The sequence below is a fragment of the Procambarus clarkii genome, chromosome 93, assembly GCF_040958095.1.
Source record: "Procambarus clarkii isolate CNS0578487 chromosome 93, FALCON_Pclarkii_2.0, whole genome shotgun sequence".
In the NCBI taxonomy this organism is placed as follows: Eukaryota; Metazoa; Arthropoda; class Malacostraca; order Decapoda; family Cambaridae; genus Procambarus; species Procambarus clarkii.
The window spans coordinates 918556-941058 of record NC_091242.1 but is presented as its reverse complement, the minus strand read 5'-3'; the positions used below and the strand labels follow the sequence as shown (position 1 = coordinate 941058).

The following is a 22503-nucleotide window of genomic DNA, read 5'->3' as shown; positions in this document are numbered from 1 at the left end:
GCGTACTTTATGAAAATATATTGAAGAGCATACAAATGTTTCTGATTTTGGGTGGAACGAATCAGCTGAGCTGGAGACAGTAAATTTCACTTTAGGTTCTTCAATAATTTCAGCACAATTCTCTTCCCACGTTCACGGTAAGGTTGTAATATCATCTGTACTCTTGCATAAATATATTTTCTACGTAAATCTAGACGACTTAAGTGTTGACAAGGTGACTAATCAGTTTAAAGTCACTAAGGATATGATGTTCATTACGTATACAGTCAGTCTAGTAGCATCTCACATTAACCAAGAAGTTATACTTAAGTAAACGCTTAACAAATGTCAAGTAACCAAGCTGTCCGCACTGATAGGTTGCTGGGTTACCCCTCTCAACCCTCACACAAATACTGCCAGAGATGGGGTCACCAAACTGCTGTATAACGCGGGAGAAGGTTGGGTAGATTGGAGTTTCCTAGACTCAAAAAGTGCTACTGTAGACAAATTACACAAAATCTTGTGGGCACATTGATATAAGCAATTGGGTCACAGCTGAAAGGTCCTGGGAATAATTCTTGTGGTAGGATAGGAACGTTTAGATAACATTTCCTTTCAACTGATGCCTCTGTTTACCTAGCAGTAAATAGGTATTTGGGAATTTGACAACTGTTGCCGATTACACCATGGGGAAGGTGCCTAGGTGATGGTGCTACATAGTCTACCTGGCTTGGTGCTTATTTTGATAATTACTGTACTTACTAGGGAGTAAGTACAATTACTGTACAATTACTGTACAATTACTTACAATTACTGTACTTGGTCTAGGGAGATCTTGATAAACTGTAACAAGCTTCCTGTCCCCAACTATGGGAACCATAAGTTGAACCATAATGATCAGGAAACAGGTTCACAGTCAAAGGTGTCAAATGGAGAGATGTAATAACTAGGGTTCCTGAAGGCTCGGTCTTCTGCTGTTCCAAATCTATGGTAATAAACTATGTGAGGTGAGTTTATATGTTAATGTCTGCAAATGATGCAAAACTTTTAAGGATAACAAACACTGAGGGAGGTTTACAGATTGCTGCACAAAAACTGATAAATGTAAGTATAGTACAGTAATGGGCAAATAAATGATAAGAGTTCAACCACCAATGTTGTGGGACATCAGTAAACAATGACCTGTACAGCATTATTACTAAACTTTGGTCACGTCTGTCTCATCATCACTCTGTTGTCTTAAGATGCTATCTAGATTTACCAAACTTTGTTACTCATATTTACTCCTGCTCTCACTAATTTATCCTCATACTACCTCATCTTCACTCCCAAGACAGCGCATATTGATACTCATACAGTACTGTTGACTTATCATTCTCTTTACAGTACTTGGAAGTAATTATAGCCTGATTTTGTTTTAATTCCTAATTTACTGTGACTGCAGGTGGTCTTCATTTCATGATTAGCATACTGCTGTTGATATGACATAGTGAATTATTTCTACATGTCTTCCTTTCACCTACTTCAAACAACTCATTTCTTCAGAATGGCATTGGATGAGCATTTCATGATGAATCCTCAAACTTTTCAGTAGCTGTATTTCATAATTTACTGTTATGTCACCCAGATAGTATCTCATTAGTTCCTATATTCTTGTTAACAAATAATTCCAACTCAGTAAGCCTCTTCTATCTCTACACTCTACCATCTCTGGGCTCAACCTGTTCACAGATACAGGATAAATTATCTAATGTAAACCCTCAGTTTGATCTTGCAGGATGTCTGGGTTGCTCTTGGACGCAGGTTCGAATCCTCGTCACGGCCCTTGTGGATTTGTTTATGTCTGTCAAATTTGTCTTATCCAGCAAACCACTGTCATCTTCCAAGAGACTCACTTGTGGTTTATCATGAACTAGCATCTTTGATTACACTCAATTACCACCTAAATCATTGCCAAGTACTGTAATATTTCAGCATCAAGAATAGGTAGCTTCACAGAGAAATCCCATTAACGTGATATACCAATGAACAAATCCACAAGATCCTTGATGATTGTTCGAATCTATATGCTGGGTGTTCCCAGACGCGCTATAGTCGACTGCACCATGACATGGAGTCGTGGTGCAGTCGACTAGAGTGCACCGGGGAATACCCAGTGAATAGGTTTGAACCTGCGGGCCGCTCCAAGCAACAGCCTGGTAGACCAAACTCTCACAAGTCGAGCCTGGCCTTGGACCGGGCTTGGGGAGTAGAAGAACTCCCAGAACCCCATCAACCAGGTATCCTCATCAAGGCTCTTGTAGATTTGAAAATAGGTAGACTAGAAAATAAATTTATTGTTACTGCTGACAGGTAGATCTTATTTTGACATTGCAGAGAGACACTATCAATCAGAAGACAGGCCATAAAACTTCATAAAATTACTCTTTTTCATGTCTTGATAAGTCCTGATAAAAGTACACTGGCTTTATGCCATGTATGTCACTCAAGATATGGTCTTAAACTTCTGGCATAGTCACTGAAATTGACATTCCTTTTGTAAAAAATAATGCACATCTTCTGTTCTTAATGGTGACACTTAGTAGTTCTTGCCTCTTGCTCTTCAAAACTGTCTCATACACAGTCTTCTGTGACGTAATATTATGCAAAATATTCAGTTTTACCACACATTTGGCATTTAAGATTACAGTTTAATATATCATATCCATTTCTTGGTGTTAGTGTAATTGTTTTATTTGTATTTCCTGGTAGTACACTACTAGGCTTAGAAAAATTAATAGTTCTCATAGGTTTTTCTTGCGACCAAGGTAGGTAATTATCTTCAATTTATACCCACGTTTTGACAGCTCTTGGTGTTTAATTTCCTTGCTGCTTGTATGATGGCTTTTCTCCTTGGCTCTTATCTTTAAATCATTCCCAAGATTCCTTTGTCCCTCTGTTCATGTGAGCCACGCTTTCCGGGTGCATCACTGGTTCCTCTCTGATATACTATGATGTGATAATACCTGTGATATTCTATCCAATGAGATTTAAACATGTGATGTCACACCCCCAAGAAACATCTTTCTAAACCATTCCACAGAAACTCACTCTCCCAAACACAGTTTCAAATTGTTGGGGAGAGAAAACCTGTTAGGATTATTGAGGCTCCCAAGGTCCACAACTGACCTTTTCCAGGATGTAACCCACAGCATTTACACAACTCCTAGAGGCATCAGGTGAAAAGAAACTTGCCCAAACGTCTCCACCCTGCACATCCTCTTCCAAGAAATAAAACTCCCTCTCCCACAAGCACATCCTCCAACAAAACCTCCCTCAGACTAAAAACACCCAGAAATGCATCCTGTCACACACACACACTCTCCCCTCATGCATACCTATCATCAAATGCACACTCGCACAAAACTATCATAAAACAAGCACACCCTCCCAGTAATACTTTCTTTCCCAAACATGCCCTTAAACATTCCGCTACCACACACACATAATTCCCAAAAAAAAACTCAGACATGCCATTACAAATACAAGCTCCTGCAAAGAAAACTTCCTACAAAAACACTGATCTTAGACCTAGGCAGCAGTGTATATCAAAACTTGTTATTTACTCGGCGGTAAATACTTTGGTTTATAGCCTGAAACACCTGCAACAAATGTACAAACATTATCCTTCAATTATACAATAATATTTGGCTTAAGTGAGACCCCCCACTTAACTACACCGTCCAATTCAGGGCACATTATTAAAAAGTCAACATCGATTCCCTTAACAAAATCAGACATGAGATGAGCATACTGATTCCTGGCATTCGTGGAAGGGTTAGGGGAATCCGACCTGCATTCACTGCAGAGACATGGGTGAGGGAAAACATGATCAGGGTCTTCAGGTGGAGGAAAATATAAGCAAGATCTTGAAACATATATATATATATATATATATATATATATATATATATATATATATATATATATATATATATATATATATATATGTGTGTGTGTGTGTGTAAATCACGAAAATAAACACGTGATTAAAAATGTGACAGTGTCAGACCACGGAGAAAAATTGAAACAGGAATTTCCTTAAGTACTTTCGTATATTAATAGATCTTCAGAAGGAGTGATTTTACAGGTCAAGTATTGGACATAAATAGGCAGGAGAGAATGGTGGAGTGAGGTGAGGTACAATAACAAATGAATGGGAATTAGTTTCAATTTTCCTCCGTGGTCTGACACTGTCATATATATATATATATATATATATATATATATATATATATATATATATATATATATATATATAATATATATATATATATATATATATATATAATATATATATATATATATATATATATATATATAATATATATATATATATATATATATATATATATATAATATATATATATATATATATATATATATATATATATATAATATATATATATAATATATATATATATATATATATATATATATATATAATATATATATATATATATATATATATATATATATATATATATATATATATATATATATATATATATATATATATATTTTACCTATTGTATTTTACCTTGCGACCCAGTAAAAGACGTCTTGCGACCAGTACACAGAAGAACCCTGCATGATGATGCTTAGACAGGGGAAGGCTGGAAAGGCGGGTCCAGAAGCTCGATGCTGCTGGCACAAATAGGTGAATACACTCTCACTCAAACACACCCTCCCACAAACGCACACTGCCTTAAATGAAGCCATCATCATCACGCCCAACCCCCCAAACACACGATGTACACACGTGTCAAGCAAGAGCTTCAGGACATGTTACGCAAAAGAATTAAGAGCCTCTAGGACAGGGGTGTCAGTTTTAGCCAGTTCACTTGAGGCCGTTGCTAGGTCTCCACAGGCGCAATACTGTTCGTAGAGGTTGTAGTAAATGTTGAGAAAAACAAGAGTGATATGTAAAACGAGTAAGACTGACGATAATGTAGGTGGAAATGAGAAGGGTCTCCAGCAGTGTAAACAGAGCTAAGGCGCGTGTGTGTTGGGGAAAATATATAAATTGTTTCACACAAAATCGATAGGAAAGAGGGGGGCATGACTGTCTCTAAAAGATAAAATTTCCAGCTTCATTACAAAGTTCATTAAAATGACTACAATAAACACTAAACCAATTGTGGGGGTCCTATAATACAAGAGTCTACGTTATCGACTCTCAGTCGAGGGGCCAGGGTTCAGTTCCCGGCAGGACAGAAACGGTTGGGCACCTGTCTTTTCACCTGGTGCCTTTGTTCATCTAGTAGTAAATAGGTATCTGGGATTTAGGCAACTGAAGTATGTTGTATTTTAGGGAAAGGTCAGTACTGTAGTTGATTTAGACAAACCTCGATAAGCGTAAATACAGACTTCCTGTTTGACACCAAAAATTAAATTATTATTATTAAAACAAACGACTGCTTTCTGGGAGCTACCTGTTAACAGAACTGAAAGAAAACTTATTGGGGAGGAAATGACAAAGGGTCGAGGTAGGTATATTAAGTATTGTCACTGAATATTCTAGTTTTGGTAGAATTACCATGGTAAACCAGATAGAAAATACTAAGGCTTAGGACTCCTTATAAGTTGTCCAAGGTTCTTTCTTAAATAAATATATCACTAATCTCATTTTAAAACTAATGGTTTAAACGTACTCATGCCAGGCACAGTAAGGTATAACAAATACAAAATATATAATAAATGAAGTAGGGAAAATAATACAAATAGCATGGGCAAATTTAGATAAAATCTGCTATCTGTCCGGAATTATGAGGGCTAGACTACACCAATTTATGGCAGCAATTAAGGGAAATTGATTGGCTAAGCTTTGATAAGTGAGGTGACTTGAGGTGGGTAAGTGAGCTGAACCACTTGGACTGGTCGGCAGAGCACGCCTCCCTTTCTTTTTCGCAGAATCAGCGTTCCATCCCTGATGGTTCAAGTGGTTGGGTTGCGGTCCTTCACTCCATCTTCATATCCCAGCCCCTTAACCTCATATTCCTTGCCTAGTACTTCCTCCTCGTGATTGTACCTTACCTGAGTGGCCACAATAGACATTGGGGAAAACATATCACTACAGTACATGGAGGGTGGCTATTGAACTTCGCTACCACTAAATAGGCTTCAGCTTTTATTCAGTGACGTGACAAATTATGTTCAGTGTTGACAATTATAAATTGTTTGTGTTTGGGACGATTAAGTGGTACTAGTTAACAGCTCAGTAATGTAGATCTTGGTAAATCAGACTGTAAAGGGGATCTTTGAGTAAAGATTAACATGCACCTAAATGAGGCTGACAATTTTTGGTTTTAATGTAGAAAGGGCAGTAAGATTCACATACGCACGTACAGACAAAGTGTGTGTGTTTTATATCATTTGTAGAGAAAGATATGATAGCGAAGAAAAACAAGGTTGTAGAGCACAGCGAAGACTGGAGGAAGGTTGACAGCTGCTACAGGAGACCCACGCGGCCGGTGGCCATGATGAGGCTGCACCAACTCTCCCACACAACCTGTCACCATTAATACCAAGTTGGCTAACATAGTCGGCTACATTACCGTCTCCACCTCCCTCTTTTTTTTCTTAGACTAGGGTTCATTAGGCTATTGATGTTCCTAGTGAAACTGCAAGTGTTGAAGTGGATGGGAAGTGTTTTGAATGGGAGGTGGGTAGTGTGTTGTAAATGAGTGGTAAGTGGGTGGTATGTGTTGTGAGTGGGTGGTGAGCGTTGTGAGTGGGTGGTATGTGTTGTGAGTGGGTGGTATGTGTTGTGAGTGGGTGGTAAAGTTTGTGAGTGAATGGTGGGTGTTGAGTGTTTGTGGTGTGTTGCCTCAGCGTGATGGAGCTTAAGTCACCACATCTCTCTATGTAGACACTTGATACTGGTGATGATGATGTACCCTCTTTCTTGTTACTGCCGCGCCTTGTTGCATGCACTCCGTCCTCTCCACCTCCCCTCCTGCTCCATACAATCCCATCCCTCCATCCCTGACCCCAAAACTTTGGCACATTCATTCATACTTCCTCCAAGCTCCCACGGCACCTACTCTGATTGTGAAACCGTAAAAGATTTTAGACCTCCTGGCCTATTGTACCACCAACTGTGTAACTATTTCATTGAATCTGGTGTACTGGACGACATCCTAACAATTTATAAACAAATTGCTTGTCCATTTTAAAGAATGAAGAACAATTTTATTTATATTGTAAGGTGCATCACTTATGAACCCCTGCCTTGTGTGGCAGTACACAATAATAAGTTAATTTTACACATCCATACATTAAAACATTGATTGTAACCATGGTATATATGTGCTTCAGCCTACAGTTTCGACCTATTGTCTTGTGTATGACCCTCTGTCCTGTGTGACAGTGAATACCAGCATTATCCTCACTTTAATAAGACTTAATTGAAATCCTCAGATTAGGCAAAACTGTAATTAAATTTTGTCAATAAAGATGTTAATAATAATAATACCGCAGGGTTATGCCCCCTTCGAGGGTACACGGAGTGGGTCAGGTGGGCGTCACTCAGCTAAACACTGTTGGGTCTGGTCAGTAGCTGGTTGAGTGACCTCGCGGATAACCTAGTTTTTGGCCGTGGAAGAATCGATAATCCTAAGAAGGTTCCCGTCTCCGACAATGGGCAAGCAGCCTCCAACCTTCTCATGTTCATCTGCCCCTCTCTGGGTTCACGTCCAGTTAAAAATATAGTTCAGGTAGAAACATACAGATCACTATTCTGCTTCTGTTGTTGTTAATTGTTAAGAAGGTAGGTGCAGTATTCTGGAGTAGCTATGACTCAGCCCAGCTGGCATCTCAGATAACACTAGTGTTAAAAGAGCAATGGTTTATTTCGAACGGTACTTAGGAGCACACAAAGCGTTCACCAGTGTTTTGACAATACTCCCATAAACCCACCGTGTGTGTATATATATATATATATATATATATATATATATATATATATATATATATATATATATATATATATATATATATATATATAATATATATATATATGCGAACAAGCCTGAATGGTCCCCAGGACTATATGCAACTGAAAACTCACCCCAGAAGTGACTCGAACCCATACTGCCAGGAGCACTCTGCTGGCGTACAGGATCCCTTAACCGCTCGACCAACACTCCAACTCTTCCCACATAAAGCAATTGTACAGTTGTTGTTTTAGATTCAGCTACTTGAACAAAATTTCCATGTAGCACGGGCTATGGTGAGCCCGTCATGAAATAATAATTGTACGGGGATCTACTTAATTATATATGTCCAGCCAGGGGTGGCGTGCTCGGTGACATCTTCCTACCCATCCTACAAGTTTCGAGTTTCTGAGGCATGTCACCAACCAACATGCTGCGAGCCAGAAGCAAACTAGTGTATAAAACTTAAATCCACATTAACATCCAAGGTCATGTTTAGTTTGTTGATGAAGGTTGAGAGAGAACTAACTCAAGGGTCAAGACGCGGCGGCTGACAGGAGCCGAGGCGTCACAACAAGTGAGACGCGGTTAAGACGGGACTAGTATAAACCGGGTCCACGGGACCAGATATCAAGGGGAGTAACCGGTATAAGAGCTGCGATCCGGCGTCCGAGGTCAACACTATGACCCCCCAAGAACTAGATCTGGCTGCCAGGGACATATGCACTTGTTCAAACATGAGCATACTCTGCTGTTAGTTTATCTGAGAACTATGCTCTTATTGCTGCTGTAAACTGGTGGTGGATTTGTTAAACCATTAACGTGGTGTATTTGTTAAACCGTTAAAGTGGTGTATTTGTTAAACTGTTAAGGTGGTGTGTTTGTTAAACTATGACCACGCTGTATGCGTTGTGTAATATTTACATTAAGTGGGTAGCAGTGGGGCGGCGTGTAAGAGTGTACACAGTGTTGAGTGTGGTTAACTAGGCCAAGAATAATGTGTCCAGACTTCACCACCACCCCCCCCCCTCCCCCCCCAGTCTACCACACCGTAACACAAACACCGCCCGGCAACTTGCATACAACCTTGCAACTGACAGTGCTCTTCATGACAATAATAATAATAATATTTGTAATAATATCTAATAAAGTTTTAAGTCAACATTTTTGTTAAATAATACTACCTTTGCCACTATTAATAATACTAATTAATGTTGATAATAATTACACTAATAATAAAGATAGCAATGATAATACCGATAATAAGGATATCGGCAATATTAATAATCTCGGTAAGTCATAATACAGGTACTGTAATGATAAATCTGAACACAATAATGTAGATAAAGCAATTCTGTATACTGTATACAGATACTGTGCTGTCATGATAGACGGGGGGGGGGAACACGGGTTTGTGGGATCCAGATGTGGAACGACGGTAGTGGATGGGCAATGTGTGGATTGACGAGAGTACATGAGGAATGGTGTAGATTCCGGCTGGCTGATTAGGAGATAGTTATGAATTATGGTTGATAGGAGGTGGATAGAGGTGAAGGCGCGTGGGGAGGAGGGAGGGGGGGGGGGGGGGAAGAGGCGGGATAGATAAACAGACAGAGAAGGCTGACACGTCATCCCACCAGACGGGGAGCTGGGAACAGGAACCGGCACTGCAAGAAATTGTCAGGCATGCGCGCGCGCGCGCGCGCACACACACACACACACACACACACACACACACACACACACACACACACACACACACACACACACACACACACACACACACACACACACACTAAAATGGAAGCAGCTACATTAATAAAAAAGTATATAGTTGTGGAGATAACAGCATCTCTAACGTCAAAAGCTCGCACTATCACACCGCCAGCAGCAAATTTGCTCCCTGTTAAACTAACAAACATACGGACACAGCAACACAAAAAACATCAGTAAACACAAAATCTTATAATAAAGAGAATGTTATAGTAAACTAAAAACATAAAGAGCTAACTCGCTTCCCAGTAGATACTGAAAGGTAAAACCTTCACCAAAAATGACGTGTAATTCATTGTGAATTATATATGACATCTTCAGTAAAGTCTATTTTATTCTGAGGGTCAAGCTCAACTGAATCGGTAAGAGGTGTCGGCAAATTGGCGATTCAACCAATTGAATCGACAGGATGTGACTGTTCGACTGAATCGACAGGATGTGACTGTTCAAGCAACTGAATTGATACGTGGAGAGAAAAAGTATACAGTGAATACCAATAGAAAGAGAGGAGATGGATAAACATTAAATGATAAAAATTATTATTAACATTAATTAGTATTATTAATAGTGGGAAAGGTAGTATTATTTTCAAAATGGAATATTTTTCAAATATTATTTCAAATAGTATTATTATTGTTATTAATAATGGAGGCGATATGTCACCACTCACAGGGATGCGAGGAGATATTCTTATAGCCCAAGAGACGTAGGGAAACAGAATGAACTAAATGGGAAAATAGAATTGGAAAACAACGCCGTACACAATTTCAAATATGTAGGTATGACGGGAAATATACAGATTGGGAGTATTAGACGATGATAGGCGGAAGACCAAGAGCTAAAGCTTTATTTTCCCATAGAAGGTGATTTCATACACGTTAGTCCATCGTTCAAAAAAGATAGTATGTATAGTAATTGTGGTTATACGTAGCTGTGTGTACGGCTGGACTCCAAAAGTTCACGTTTAGTATTAAATTACTCCAAAAGACATTCAATTAAAATCGGAAATGGGAACTAAAGAACGTAACTTGTCCAAGCAATCCTAGGCCTAATGTATGTGCTATACTAGGCCTACGAATGTTTACATTTAATGTTTATTTTTTTCTAAAATTGTAAAATTAATAGTAGAAGTCGTGCAAACTTTTTGGGCCCAACAGTACATATTGGTACCTTCGACCAAATAGTTACTACCCACCCAAAGGGCGCCCATATGTCGGTACAGTCACCCACCGATGCTTAACGTGACCGACCGAGAGGCGAACATACTCATCCCCTCCATATACACTGTGTACACTATCTCAAATGTGTTAACCGGCAGGTGTAAAAATAACACCTGTCGGTTGAGGATTGAAAGGCGAGACTCAAGAAGTAAAGCCTGCTGAGCTCTGCAAGCATGGCTTGGTGAGTACACCTACATGTGTGCACTCACAAAATACACTCGACAGTAACAAGAGTGGATGAAGAGTGTGACCTGATCAACCGGGCTGTGACTCGTAGTTGCGGGCCGCGAGGACATTGATTCCCAGAAGTGAGACAAGGTAGATGGAAGGCAGATAGGAGAGGAAGAGAAAGTACAAGTCAAGAAGGAGAGAGGAGAGCAGAAACAGGTGTAGAGTGCTGGGTGTATCGGCGCCATCGTCCTGCTCTGCTATAAATACTCCCACTGGCCAGACCTCTCCCTTCTTGCCCTTGCCACAACCAATTCCTCCCAGTAGTCATTCCTTACCTCCACAGATATGGCCAGTATCTACACCTTACTCCACAGATACTCTTCTTATATTATTCTTCCTTCCTGTCACCCCCACTCCCTCCCCCTCCCTACAGTAATACAGGCACGTTTTAATTGATGAAGATTAAGCCACCCAAGAGGTGGCACGGGCATGAATAGCCCGTAAAGGCACGTTGTGATCTTAACTGTAATATGTCCACCCACGCCTTCACAGCTCTCTCTTAGCGAGGTGAGGGGGGGGGGAGAGGGTGAAGGAGGGAGAACTATTACATAGATCTATAGATATGACGGGATTGGGAGAATAGAGGGAGGGGAAAATCAGTCCAATATGGTTTCAGAAAAAAATCATTTTGCATGTTCACGTTGTGTGTCGCGAGCCACCGGTTGAGTCCAAGGTGACTTGGGTTGTTACACTGGACTCTGCGGGTGTTAAAAGGCTTCGCACACACCGCCAAGTCTTGGACTCTCAACCTTTGATCTACACTCTAGTGATTACCTTCCATTTCCAACACTTGATAGAGTTTGAATTGGAACAGAATATAAAAGTAAGTTGGTTAACAAAAGATGTGTTTCGACCCTTGTTTCGGAATGACTCGGGAATAGGGGATCCCGGGTTCGAATCCCGGGCGGGGCAAAAATGGTTGGGCAAGTTTCCTTTGCATCTGTTCAGCTAGCAGTAAATAGGTACACGGGAGTTAGTCAGCAGTTGTGGGGGTTGCATCTTGGGGAGGGCCAGTAGTTCGACCTTGGGGGGGGGGGGGGGGGGGAACCTCGACACCAGCATAATGTACTGTATATACATACACAAACTGCCTGTCCCCGACAAAACAAGACGAATTATCATCATGTGTGTGTATACCCACAAATTAGTCAAGGAATAGGGTAAGGATAAATATAAGATAATAGAGTTTGGGAGAGTTTTTGGAGCGCAGGCATGCGAGTCTAGTCTGCCAGGACCTTCCTACCAAGAGGCAACATGTGAACTATGCAACACACCGGTGTGTTCCCCTGCTACCTTGTTCCAACCTATCCTCCGGTTACCCTGCCCACTGCCACCTGTCACTAACGGCTGTGTTAGACAGCTACATCAATGAGTTACCAATCTATCCACTATGAGGTTCTAGCTCGAGTTAGTGACTGAAATGACAGGTTGTGAAAGGTCTGTGCACTCGCGCTTGTCCCAACTCCGGTGTGTGCCAAGCCAAGCTGGGGGAAGGGAGAGGGGAGGGGTAGGGGAAGAGGTTCTGAAAAAGTAAGGTTGTGGGACTCGTTTGTGAGTAGTGCGCGTGTATGTGTGTGAGAGAGAGGTAGAGAGGAGTGGTGACAAGTCTTCCTGGCGATACGCTCTCCTGAAAGACATACTCGAACTCCCTCTTTCATATTGTCGTGGTTTAGCGTCGAGTCGCCAGGTACCGTGTTCCTTCTGTGTGTTGGTGTGATAGTGCTAATACTGGTATCTACTGTCATGTCTATATTATCTATGGTATATGACCGGCAACTGCCCATGATGCCTTGCTTAGTTGGATTACGAGTGTGGATCAGGCTACCTCGTAGCACTGGAGTTAGCGCTGAAAACACTGAAGAGTCCCATATAATGTTTTAGCCTATTAAACCAGTATCAGGCTAGCCAGTAACGTTGACCAATATCAACGCTGCCTGAGGAGGCCTACTACTACTATTCTCGCAGGTCACCTGAGCTCTGCATGTTAGTGTGGACACGATAGGGCACAGTTTCTACGGTTGGTGAAAATAGTACCAACCACGTTGAGTACTGAGCAAAATTATAACTTGGATGTATTGAAAGATCTTGTATAGTACGAGAGTGGCTATACCGGCAGCTCTGGAATAAAGTGTGGTTATAGAGTGAGATATAATATGGGATAAATGTAGTAGTTATACAGAAGTGTAAATGTGGTTATACTAGCTGCTTCTTAAGTGAAACCTGCACCTATCTGGTGAATAAGTGTGTATGTATGCTTGTAGTGTACATGCGATGAAACATGTATACATGTATTACAAATGAGGCCGTTCGTAACAACACGGGCACAGCTTAAGCCCCGGATGAGATACATGAGTGCCTAAATTAAGGAGTGCTGCAGGATGGAAGCAGTCAGGTGATAATTTATAGTGTTAACGTGAGTGCAAAGCGGGTATATGGCTTAACAGGTATGGCTCAACTTTGTTTTGTGCGTCCAACAGCCTGGTTGACCAGTCCAGCAACCAGGAGGCCTGGTCGAGGACCGGGCCCCGGGGACGTTGAGCTCCGAAATCATGGCAAGGTAGCCACAAAGTAACCTGACGTGTCCGTGTTATTAATCTAAGGAGCGGCTCAAAATAATGTACAATTCGTACCAGTCCAGGAATTTCTACTATAGCTAAAGAGGTTCTTATATTTAAAAATTTTTTATCATTCAGAATAGTTTTAAGTGTCATAATTGCATTGCAGCTAAAGGACACATAAGTCAGGGGCACGTAAACAGTAGATAAAATATATGGATACAGTTTTATAATTATAAAAAATTTAACGCAAAATGGCGCCCGGTTACAATGCTCGAGATAATAGTTACGTGGTTGTTCACTTGAAGAAAGACTGTCACTTGATGAAGCCTATTAATACATACGTAGTAATTAGTTTACAGCTGCTATCGTTAGCGAATAAAAGGCAATCGAATTGTGGTGGGTATCCAGCCATACTTCTGAGTGTTGCCTGGACCTCGCCTACACCGTTACCAGAGTCCGCTTGTGCTTGTCACATACTACCAACCTTACAAGAGTTGCAACTCTTGAGTTACAAGAGACGATAATTAAAGACCGTCTCCAGTCTTTATCCACGAGACTGGATACAGTAACTGGAGAGTTCTAGTCAACTCGTACTAGAAAAAGTCTAATGATTGGACATTATATAATGTTAGATAGTATGACAAGTTCTATTTCAGAGGTGACATGTAGTGGTCACGTTGTAGTGAATAGTTACCTTCAGCCACTGGTAACAATAGCCAATCTGATGCCTGGCAATTACTGTACATTAACTAATTATATAAGAGTAATTACCAAAGTGTAGTTACAGGATGAGAGCTAGGCTCGTGGTGTCTGGTCTTGGCCTCCACCACCACCTCCAACACTCTACCACTCTGTTTGCAAAAGTGAACTTTCTAACTGGTAGACGTTTTGTACTGTCATTATACATTGGTGTCGGTCCTAAATAGATCTTAATTTTTAAAAGCAGTACTTGTACCATGTAGAGTATATTGGTAACACGACTAGGGGCAATATATGATTTATACTTATACCTCAAAGGAAGATGCTTTACGCGCATGTATTTTGGTACCACAGAGGAGGATACATTTATACTCGTACCATAGAGGAGGATGTATACCAGATATACCAGTGTAGTACTACAGACGAGGATCCATGTACTATATCATGTATACTGGTACCACAGAGGGGTGCATGCACCATGTATACCCGCACCACAGAGTATACATGTATCCTGCATTCTAATGCCACAGAGAGTGGGTGAGGGGTAGGGAGGATTGGTGTCTTATATATATACACACACACTCGAGTACCGCCCTAGACCAATGTAGTATACATGTCCTGTGCCAGGTGAGTACGCCGGCCTCAACATAGCCCGAGCTGTGTGCAACATTTTGTTCCGAGGAGCTGACTCTAAAACACCACCACCCTAGACAACCACACTGACTCTGCACTCTTACTAAAGACGTTGTTTACCTCCCATGTTCTCAACGTGGACCTCTTACACCAATTTTAAGTAATTTTGTCGGGGACTGGCAGCCTGTGTGTATTCAATGTTGTGCTTGCGGGGGTTGAGCTTCGGCTCCCGAATCTCAATTGTCAATCAACTGGTGTAGGTATTTGTACAGATTACTGTGTGTATTTACTATTTGCATTTATATTTGTGTCTGCAGAATTGAGCTATTAGCTTTTGGATCCCCGCTTTTCTAATCAATCTATTTTTCATCTATTATATCTACTAAATATATTTCTCGTACACATCCCAGTCCAGCCACTTTCACTGGACGGTAGAGCGACGGTCTCGTTTCATGCAGGTCGGCGTTCAATCCCCGACCGTCCAAGTGGTTGGGCAGCATTCCTTCCTCCCCCCCGTCCCCATCCCAAATCCTTACCCCGACCCCCTTCCAAGTGCTATAAAGTCGTAATGGCTTGGCGCTTTCCCCATGATAAGTAAGTAAGTCGTACACATCCCCCGGAATCAACCCGTAGCAGCTTTCTAACTCCCAGGTATCAATTTTTCTGATAGGTGAACAGGGACATCAGGGTGAAAGAAACTCTGCCCATGTTTCCGCCTGCGCCGGGAGTCGAACCCGGGCCATTAGGACTACGACCCCCGAGCGCTGTTCACTCAGCCGCGAGGCCCCAGTGTGTGTGTACACACGTCGTTGTTTTAGAGTCAGCTACTGGGAACAAAAAATTTTAAGTAGCACGGGCTATGGTGAGCCCCCTAGTGGACTTGGCACAGAAGCGGGGCTGTAACTCGATGGTGTACACACATTTTCTTTAATTTATAACTCTGAACATTTTCGTTATAAAGTTTTTAGGAGCATTTTAATTATTTAAAAATTAATCCAAAGTCGTATATAAAATGTGAACAATTTAAATACAAATATTTAGTTTCGTTATGATACCGGGTGTGATTCACGGTTAGTTTAATTTGATGATTACTGTATCATGTATGGTTTTTTTGCCATCATCTTCCAGTACTAATTGGCCAGTAATATTTCAAGTATTGTATTATTAATATTTTAAAATTCGCAGTGGCGATACCTTGCAGAGATAGTAGAGGCTATCTCTGAATAACTTGATGAGTCACTCTCCCTCTCTTCCCAATTCCCCTCTCACCCATCTCCACCATTTTCTTCCCCTTCTCTCACACCTCCACCCCTTCCCTCTTCCCCAACATTCCCATTCCTCTCTCCCTCACAAAATTTAATATTATGAAAACATATTCCCAATTTCAAACTTCATGAAAATCAGTCATTATAGATGGCAATATTTCGTAAAGGTTGGGCCTGGGGGCCAACCTTTACGAAATATTGTAACACTTAATCTACACTTTTCTCCCCTAACATCCTCTTCTCTTTCCCTCTAACCCCCCCCCCCCCACCCCTGTCTCAGAAAATGTAATTCTGAATACACGTTCATCATTTTGACTGAAATAATCTAGGGACGTGGTCAGCCACCGTTCACCACTTACATGGTTTTGGCCAAACTTAATAAGACCAATAGGATCGACCCCGACCACCTTTGTCCGTCTCGTACCCCAGACCATTCCCCTTGCAAAGTTGGGTGAGGCTAGCCTCAAGCATCTGGCCTCCAACCTTGGACAGACAGACAGACATTCTATTTTATAGATATTAATGTTGTTTTAAGATTTTTATTTCCTAGTAAGATTATGAGTGAAATACTACATTAAAAAGGTGTGATTTTATAATGCTTGAGAACTGGAAATGCGATGTGAGGTTTTGAATCTGATTGATGTTTTGTTGCTCTAGGCATATTCTAAATGTCAATTTTACACTTTTAATGGGCCTGACCTATTTCACTAATGTACAGGCTAGCCTCCTTGGAGGCAGAAGGAATACAAAGTAAATACAAAAGTGAATGCAAAACGACAAACAGCAACATATAACAAAAATAATAATAATAATCATAATTAGTACAGTATTATCAATAAATCGTTATCCACACCTCCGTGGGTATAAACATTTTTATTTATATGAATTACATGTGAAACATGATACAGTAGAGTATTCATAGGTTACCTTGATATGGTTTCGGGGCTTAGCATCCCCGCGACCCGGTCCTCGACCAGGCCTCCCACTAAGTACACATGGTAATTTATATAAAGCCTCTAATACAATGCGGAGCTGAGGCAGTTGGTGTGACCATGTAGACTGGCTGTTTTTTTCATGGTTCTATAGATGGTACGACATACCTTGATGCAAGATGGCTGTTGATACTTGGACTTGCATTTGATGTGAAGTGCTTCTGTCCTATCTAATCTAGTGTTGCTGTATTTGTAGATTATTTCAGTCTTGCTGCTCAGGTTATCTCTGGTCTGGTTTTCTGTAGAAATTATCTGATAGAACCTTATTGTTTGTGTGGTGTCAGGTACCCTGAAAGATATACTGTATTGTTACCCTGGGAAATATAAAGAATATTAATATAACAATTCTATAAGAATGACTACATCTGAAATATATATACATATTATATACTATTATACTGTATAGTAGCTGATTATTCCTCGGTATAGTACTGTAGTACCTAACTTAAGTAAAATTCTAATGATAAAAATAATGTAATTATTTAAATTTGTCAATATCATGATATAAATCAGTACGTATACTATAAATAATACTGTTCTGTATACACACACACACACACATATATATTGCATTTGTTTTATGTATTAAATTATTCAGGTGCAGTCATCTCAGATTACTTCAGAGCCTGTATTGTTACATTCATGTGGCTGGTGTGTGGGAATCAGCTCATATTTACTTACATGTCACAAAGCTTGATTGACCAGTGTTGTGTCACCTGCATGAGCTCAGGCATTAAAACACACACACACATTGAATGCAATTACCCATCTGCATAATATGTAGGATATTATCCATCTTGGAACAATGTGATCTAGATTATTACCCACCTTTGAGCAGAATCATGTACAGGGAGTTTATTTCCTATCATTGATATCATTATGCTGTTACCCATCTTCACGCAATATCATGTGGGCTATTACCCAGTTTTGAGTAATGTCATGTAGGCTATTACCCATTTTTTCACAGTATAATCTAAGCAATAGCCCATCTTTAAACAATATAATATATATTGATATACTGTACATATATATTCATCTTTGTGCAACATCATGCAAGCTATTACAAATCTTTGAATAATACCATGTCGCCTTTTATGCACCATTGTACATGTCATGCAGGCTGTTTCTTGTTGCTTTAGAATTTTAGATCAACAAAAAGAGTTGATTTGTTTTGTTCCTTGCAGCCTGTGCTGCTCGGAACAAAAAGTGCCAAGCAACACAGGCTATGGTGAACCCGTCGTACTCACCTGGCACAGGAGATGTGCCGATCGTGCAGGCTATTATCCATTTTGTACAATATCATGTATAATTTTACTTACCATATTATGTTGGATATTACCCATTTGTGTGCAATATGTAAGTTATTACCCACTATTTTTACAATACATTTTAGGCTATTAACTTAATTCATACCAAGTGTTGAATTGTTTCAAGTGAGGTTACATACAATATATATGAATAAATTTAGTTAATATTACAGTAGTAATAGGAGTAGCCACATATGGGTCAATATGTATTCTGCAGTTTCCTCTGTATTTGTACAGCTAAAATTTAGAGCTGCCTCGAGCAACAGCCTTTCAGATAAAACTATCACAAGAAAAGCCTGACCCAATGCCAGGCTTGGAGAGTAGAAGTACTATTGAAACCAACTAATGTTCAGGTAAACTACTGGTAAACAGATCAATTTTAGACTGAAGAAGAGTTAATATGAATTATTCTTAGTTATTGCTCAAGTATTGTGATCCAGCAAAGGTGGCTCAAAAATTCCGTTTTCATACCGTGGATATACTGTACTGGTGTTTTTCATACTGTGGCTATCTCCACCATCGTAGTGATAACTACTTCGCTCTGGTACATTTAATATCATGGTAGGTAGATAAACGAAAGATTGCCTTGGCCAAGGTGCCAGAGTTACCTCTCGGAGTTGGTGGAGTGGTGGAGAAAACAGTCACAAAAGCCAGGCTGCTGGCTAAGTGTCAAGTATTTAGGATATTGGTACCTCCCAACTGCCTCCATTACTATAGTACAGACTGCACCAAGGCCAAGGCTGTCTCTACCATCACCACCTGTTGTTGGGGTCAAGGCTGTCTCCACCATCACCACCTGTTGTTGGGGTCAAGGCTGTCTCTGCCATCACCACCTGTTGTTGACATCAGTATCTTAAATTATTAATAATTTTTTAACAGGCTTTCTGGAAAGCCTTCATTTATTTCAGTCTCTCTGTTATACTTTTGTTAATAGTAAAAAAAATATACACAAATAAGCAACAGGACTCATTTTTCCATAAACAAATTTTCATTATTATTGTTACCAAGTCATTAATATTACTTCTTGGAAATTACTAGTTATTAATAACGTATAATTCTTAAAGCTGTACCATTTAATAAACTTAACTTTTCAGTCCATGCTAATTTTATTTTCTCATTCCTTTCAGGTGTTTGGAGGTGGTCCGCAGGATGTCGCTTAATGGGCCACAGCTTACGAGCTTGGTGTCAGAAGTTGTGCCTCCGCTGACATATGCAGCTCACAAAGGCCAGGCTGGCCGAATTGGCATAATGGGTGGATCCTTAGAATATACAGGTGCACCTTACTTTTGTGCTATGACTGCTCTACGTATTGGTGCAGATTTAACTCACATCTTTTGTCATCGTGATGCAGCTGTACCCTTGAAGTCATATTCTCCAGAGCTGATTGTCCATCCCTTATTAGATGCTAATGACCCAATGACTGAAATTGATGAGTGGCTACCTCGTCTTCATGCCTTAGTGTTGGGTCCTGGTCTTGGAAGACGACCGCAGACATTTGCTACTTTGGGCCATGTGATTGAAGCAGCCAAGGATCGCCAGTTGTTGCTTGTTATTGATGCTGATGCTCTTTTCTACCTGAATGAAAATTATGACACTTTACAGGGATACAGCAATGCAATTTTAACCCCAAATAAGGTGGAGTTTGCACGTCTGTACCGAGCAGTCATGAAAGGGGATATGAAGGCAGAACATGTTACTTCTGATCATGTTCAACAAGTGGCAAAGAAGTTAGGTGTTACAGTTGCATGCAAGGGTAATGTTGATATCATTGCATCAGGTGACACTGTCATTACGTGTGAGGTTCCTGGCTCTCCAAGACGTTGTGGTGGTCAAGGTGATGTGCTCAGTGGTGCTGCTGCAATCTTCCTTTATTGGGCATTTGGCACAGCAGCTGCCACAATAGAAAAACCACTTTACCCACCAACAGTATTGGCAGCATGGGGTGCATGTGCTCTAACCCGTCGAGCTTCTGGTCTGGCCTTTACCCAGCGTGGACGGGGTACACTCACTACAGATATGCTTCAGTTTGTTAGTCAGGCCTTCACATCTCTCTTTGTTAACAAATCAAAATGAAGTTAATACCCATCTTTAATCCATTCTTATTAACCCAGTCTCAGTTTATATGGCCCAGTGATTCCAGTTTCCATTATAGCCATCATAATGTTGTAGAGATCAAATTGCAGGGTCCTTTCTACTCAGCTTTAACTATATGTCGAGTTTTGTTCATGGTGCTCAATATTTTCTTCACCCTAAATTAAATACTACAATGTTTGAATAAAGCCACTATAGTTTTATGTTACAATGAATCCCTATTCTTGTTTGTGGTACACATTTTGTTAATTTTTTTTTTTTTTGTGCACATTTAAATTTTATGTTTATCTCACTCTCTGGTTAGTGAACTTTCTGCAAGAGGCTCATGTCAGCCCAAATTTTTTGGGGAAAATGTGGGTAGTCAGTAGTTGTAAAACTTTATTATAGGATTGTTCTAGAAACTTTGTAGTCTATATTTGTTTTGTCTTAGATAAGAAAATGTCTTTCTTTGTAATGTATAACTTGTGTTCAAGTGAAGAAACCGATATAGAGCTTAGGAGGAAATTATGAACATTTTAGGTTATTGTTTGTGGTTCATTTTGTTACATTTTACATTAACTTTTCCATTCCCTTACATGATACCTCACATAAGTACTTGGTGTAATGTATTGTTGAAGGTTAATTGTATTATCTAAATGTTGCAGGCTTTATTAAAGCAAGTAAATGAAATTTTCAAATTTGTAAGCAAGGATTAATATATGGTATAATTGTATTAGTTTAAAATCTATTCAGAAGCCCTAATTATTATTTTATAATATGTATCTTGGCATTTATTATGCTTTGAAAACTGTAGCACAAGACAAATGGTGTATTAATAATGTCTTAAATATACCGTATATTGGATCGTAATGTAAAAATAGCGCCTTAAGCTTTACAAATTGTCACCACGAGTATCCATAATAATGAACAATATATTTTTTGTTTTTATAAGAATATTTTTATTTATGCATAGTAAACATTATTAATGTTTGCATGTAGCTACTAAAATACTTAAAATTAACACATGTTTGGCGAGTTCCTCTCATGATAAAAAAGAGGCTATAAAGGGAGAGAATATAATTGTGATAAATTAAAAATAAAAAACAAATTTTATCAACCTCTGGAGAGTTATTTAGGCCACCACATTAGCTTATTGATCAACCAGCAAATATACTTTAGTCTTGAACACAGTCCAGTACTAAGATAAACTCTGTGAACTTAAAACAAAATGCTGGATACAACTCCGTGTACATACAGTATATATCATATAGAAAGTAAACGAGTAAAAACACTCATACAGTACAGACTTCACCCCTTTAACTCGGTAACCGAGCATACTTGATACAAAGTTGCAAAGCTTCATTAAACATAGCAACTGAAGAATTCCAACTACTCTACTGTTAAAACATTCTTCACATGTGGAGAAAAATATATATTTCTGTAAATCTAATCTTGACTACATATTTTTATCACCTGTAATTCAACTTTTAATACATTACATAAAGTACAAATATCAAGTTATGCAAATGCAGCTACTCATTCTGTGTGTGCTAATACTCAATTTAAAGGTACAGTACATTAAAGTGAACATATTCCTACACTCTGCTGAAGCACTATTTTAGTATTTACTACACTACATAATGCTAACAAAAAAGTATATTTTTTAAATCTTAGTTAACTCATCATTGAAGGTTTACCACAAGTTCTGTACCAATTCATGGAGCTGGTGAAAAATATCCAGCTTCATATTCAAAACTGAGTTTGTGTATGTTTTTTTTAATACCGGGTAGTTAAAACTGA

The 22503-nt window shown here is 39.6% G+C and overlaps 2 protein-coding genes across 3 annotated transcripts in view; one reads left to right on the top strand and one right to left on the bottom strand.

Moving 5' to 3' along the window:
• LOC138359850 (phosphatidylinositol-3,5-bisphosphate 3-phosphatase MTMR2-like) overlaps positions 1-4761 on the bottom strand; it is a 38389-nt gene extending 33628 nt beyond the window's left edge. The window contains 1 exon segment of the mRNA XM_069319561.1: positions 4559-4761. Coding sequence (XP_069175662.1) covers positions 4559-4746 — 188 coding nt within the window. The 5' untranslated portion in view covers positions 4747-4761.
• LOC123746862 (ATP-dependent (S)-NAD(P)H-hydrate dehydratase) lies at positions 1-21821 on the top strand. Of its 2 annotated transcripts, none has more exons than XM_045728699.2 (2): positions 1-137; positions 19761-21821. In XM_045728699.2, exon 2 carries the CDS (start codon positions 19783-19785, stop codon positions 20704-20706), a length of 924 nt encoding a protein of 307 aa, XP_045584655.1. In that variant the 5' UTR covers positions 1-137; positions 19761-19782; the 3' UTR covers positions 20707-21821. The 2 variants fall into 2 exon arrangements, with proteins under 2 accessions (XP_045584655.1, XP_045584656.1); XM_045728700.2 differs by lacking the exon at positions 1-137 and adding an exon at positions 12714-12866.
• Positions 21822-22503: the final 682 nt, after the last annotated feature.

What these genes read in the sequence shown, in the direction of transcription:
- LOC123746862 (XM_045728699.2), top strand. Translation starts at nt 19,783, where the DNA reads ATGTCGCTTAATGGGCCACAGCTTACGAGCTTGGTGTCAGAAGTTGTG.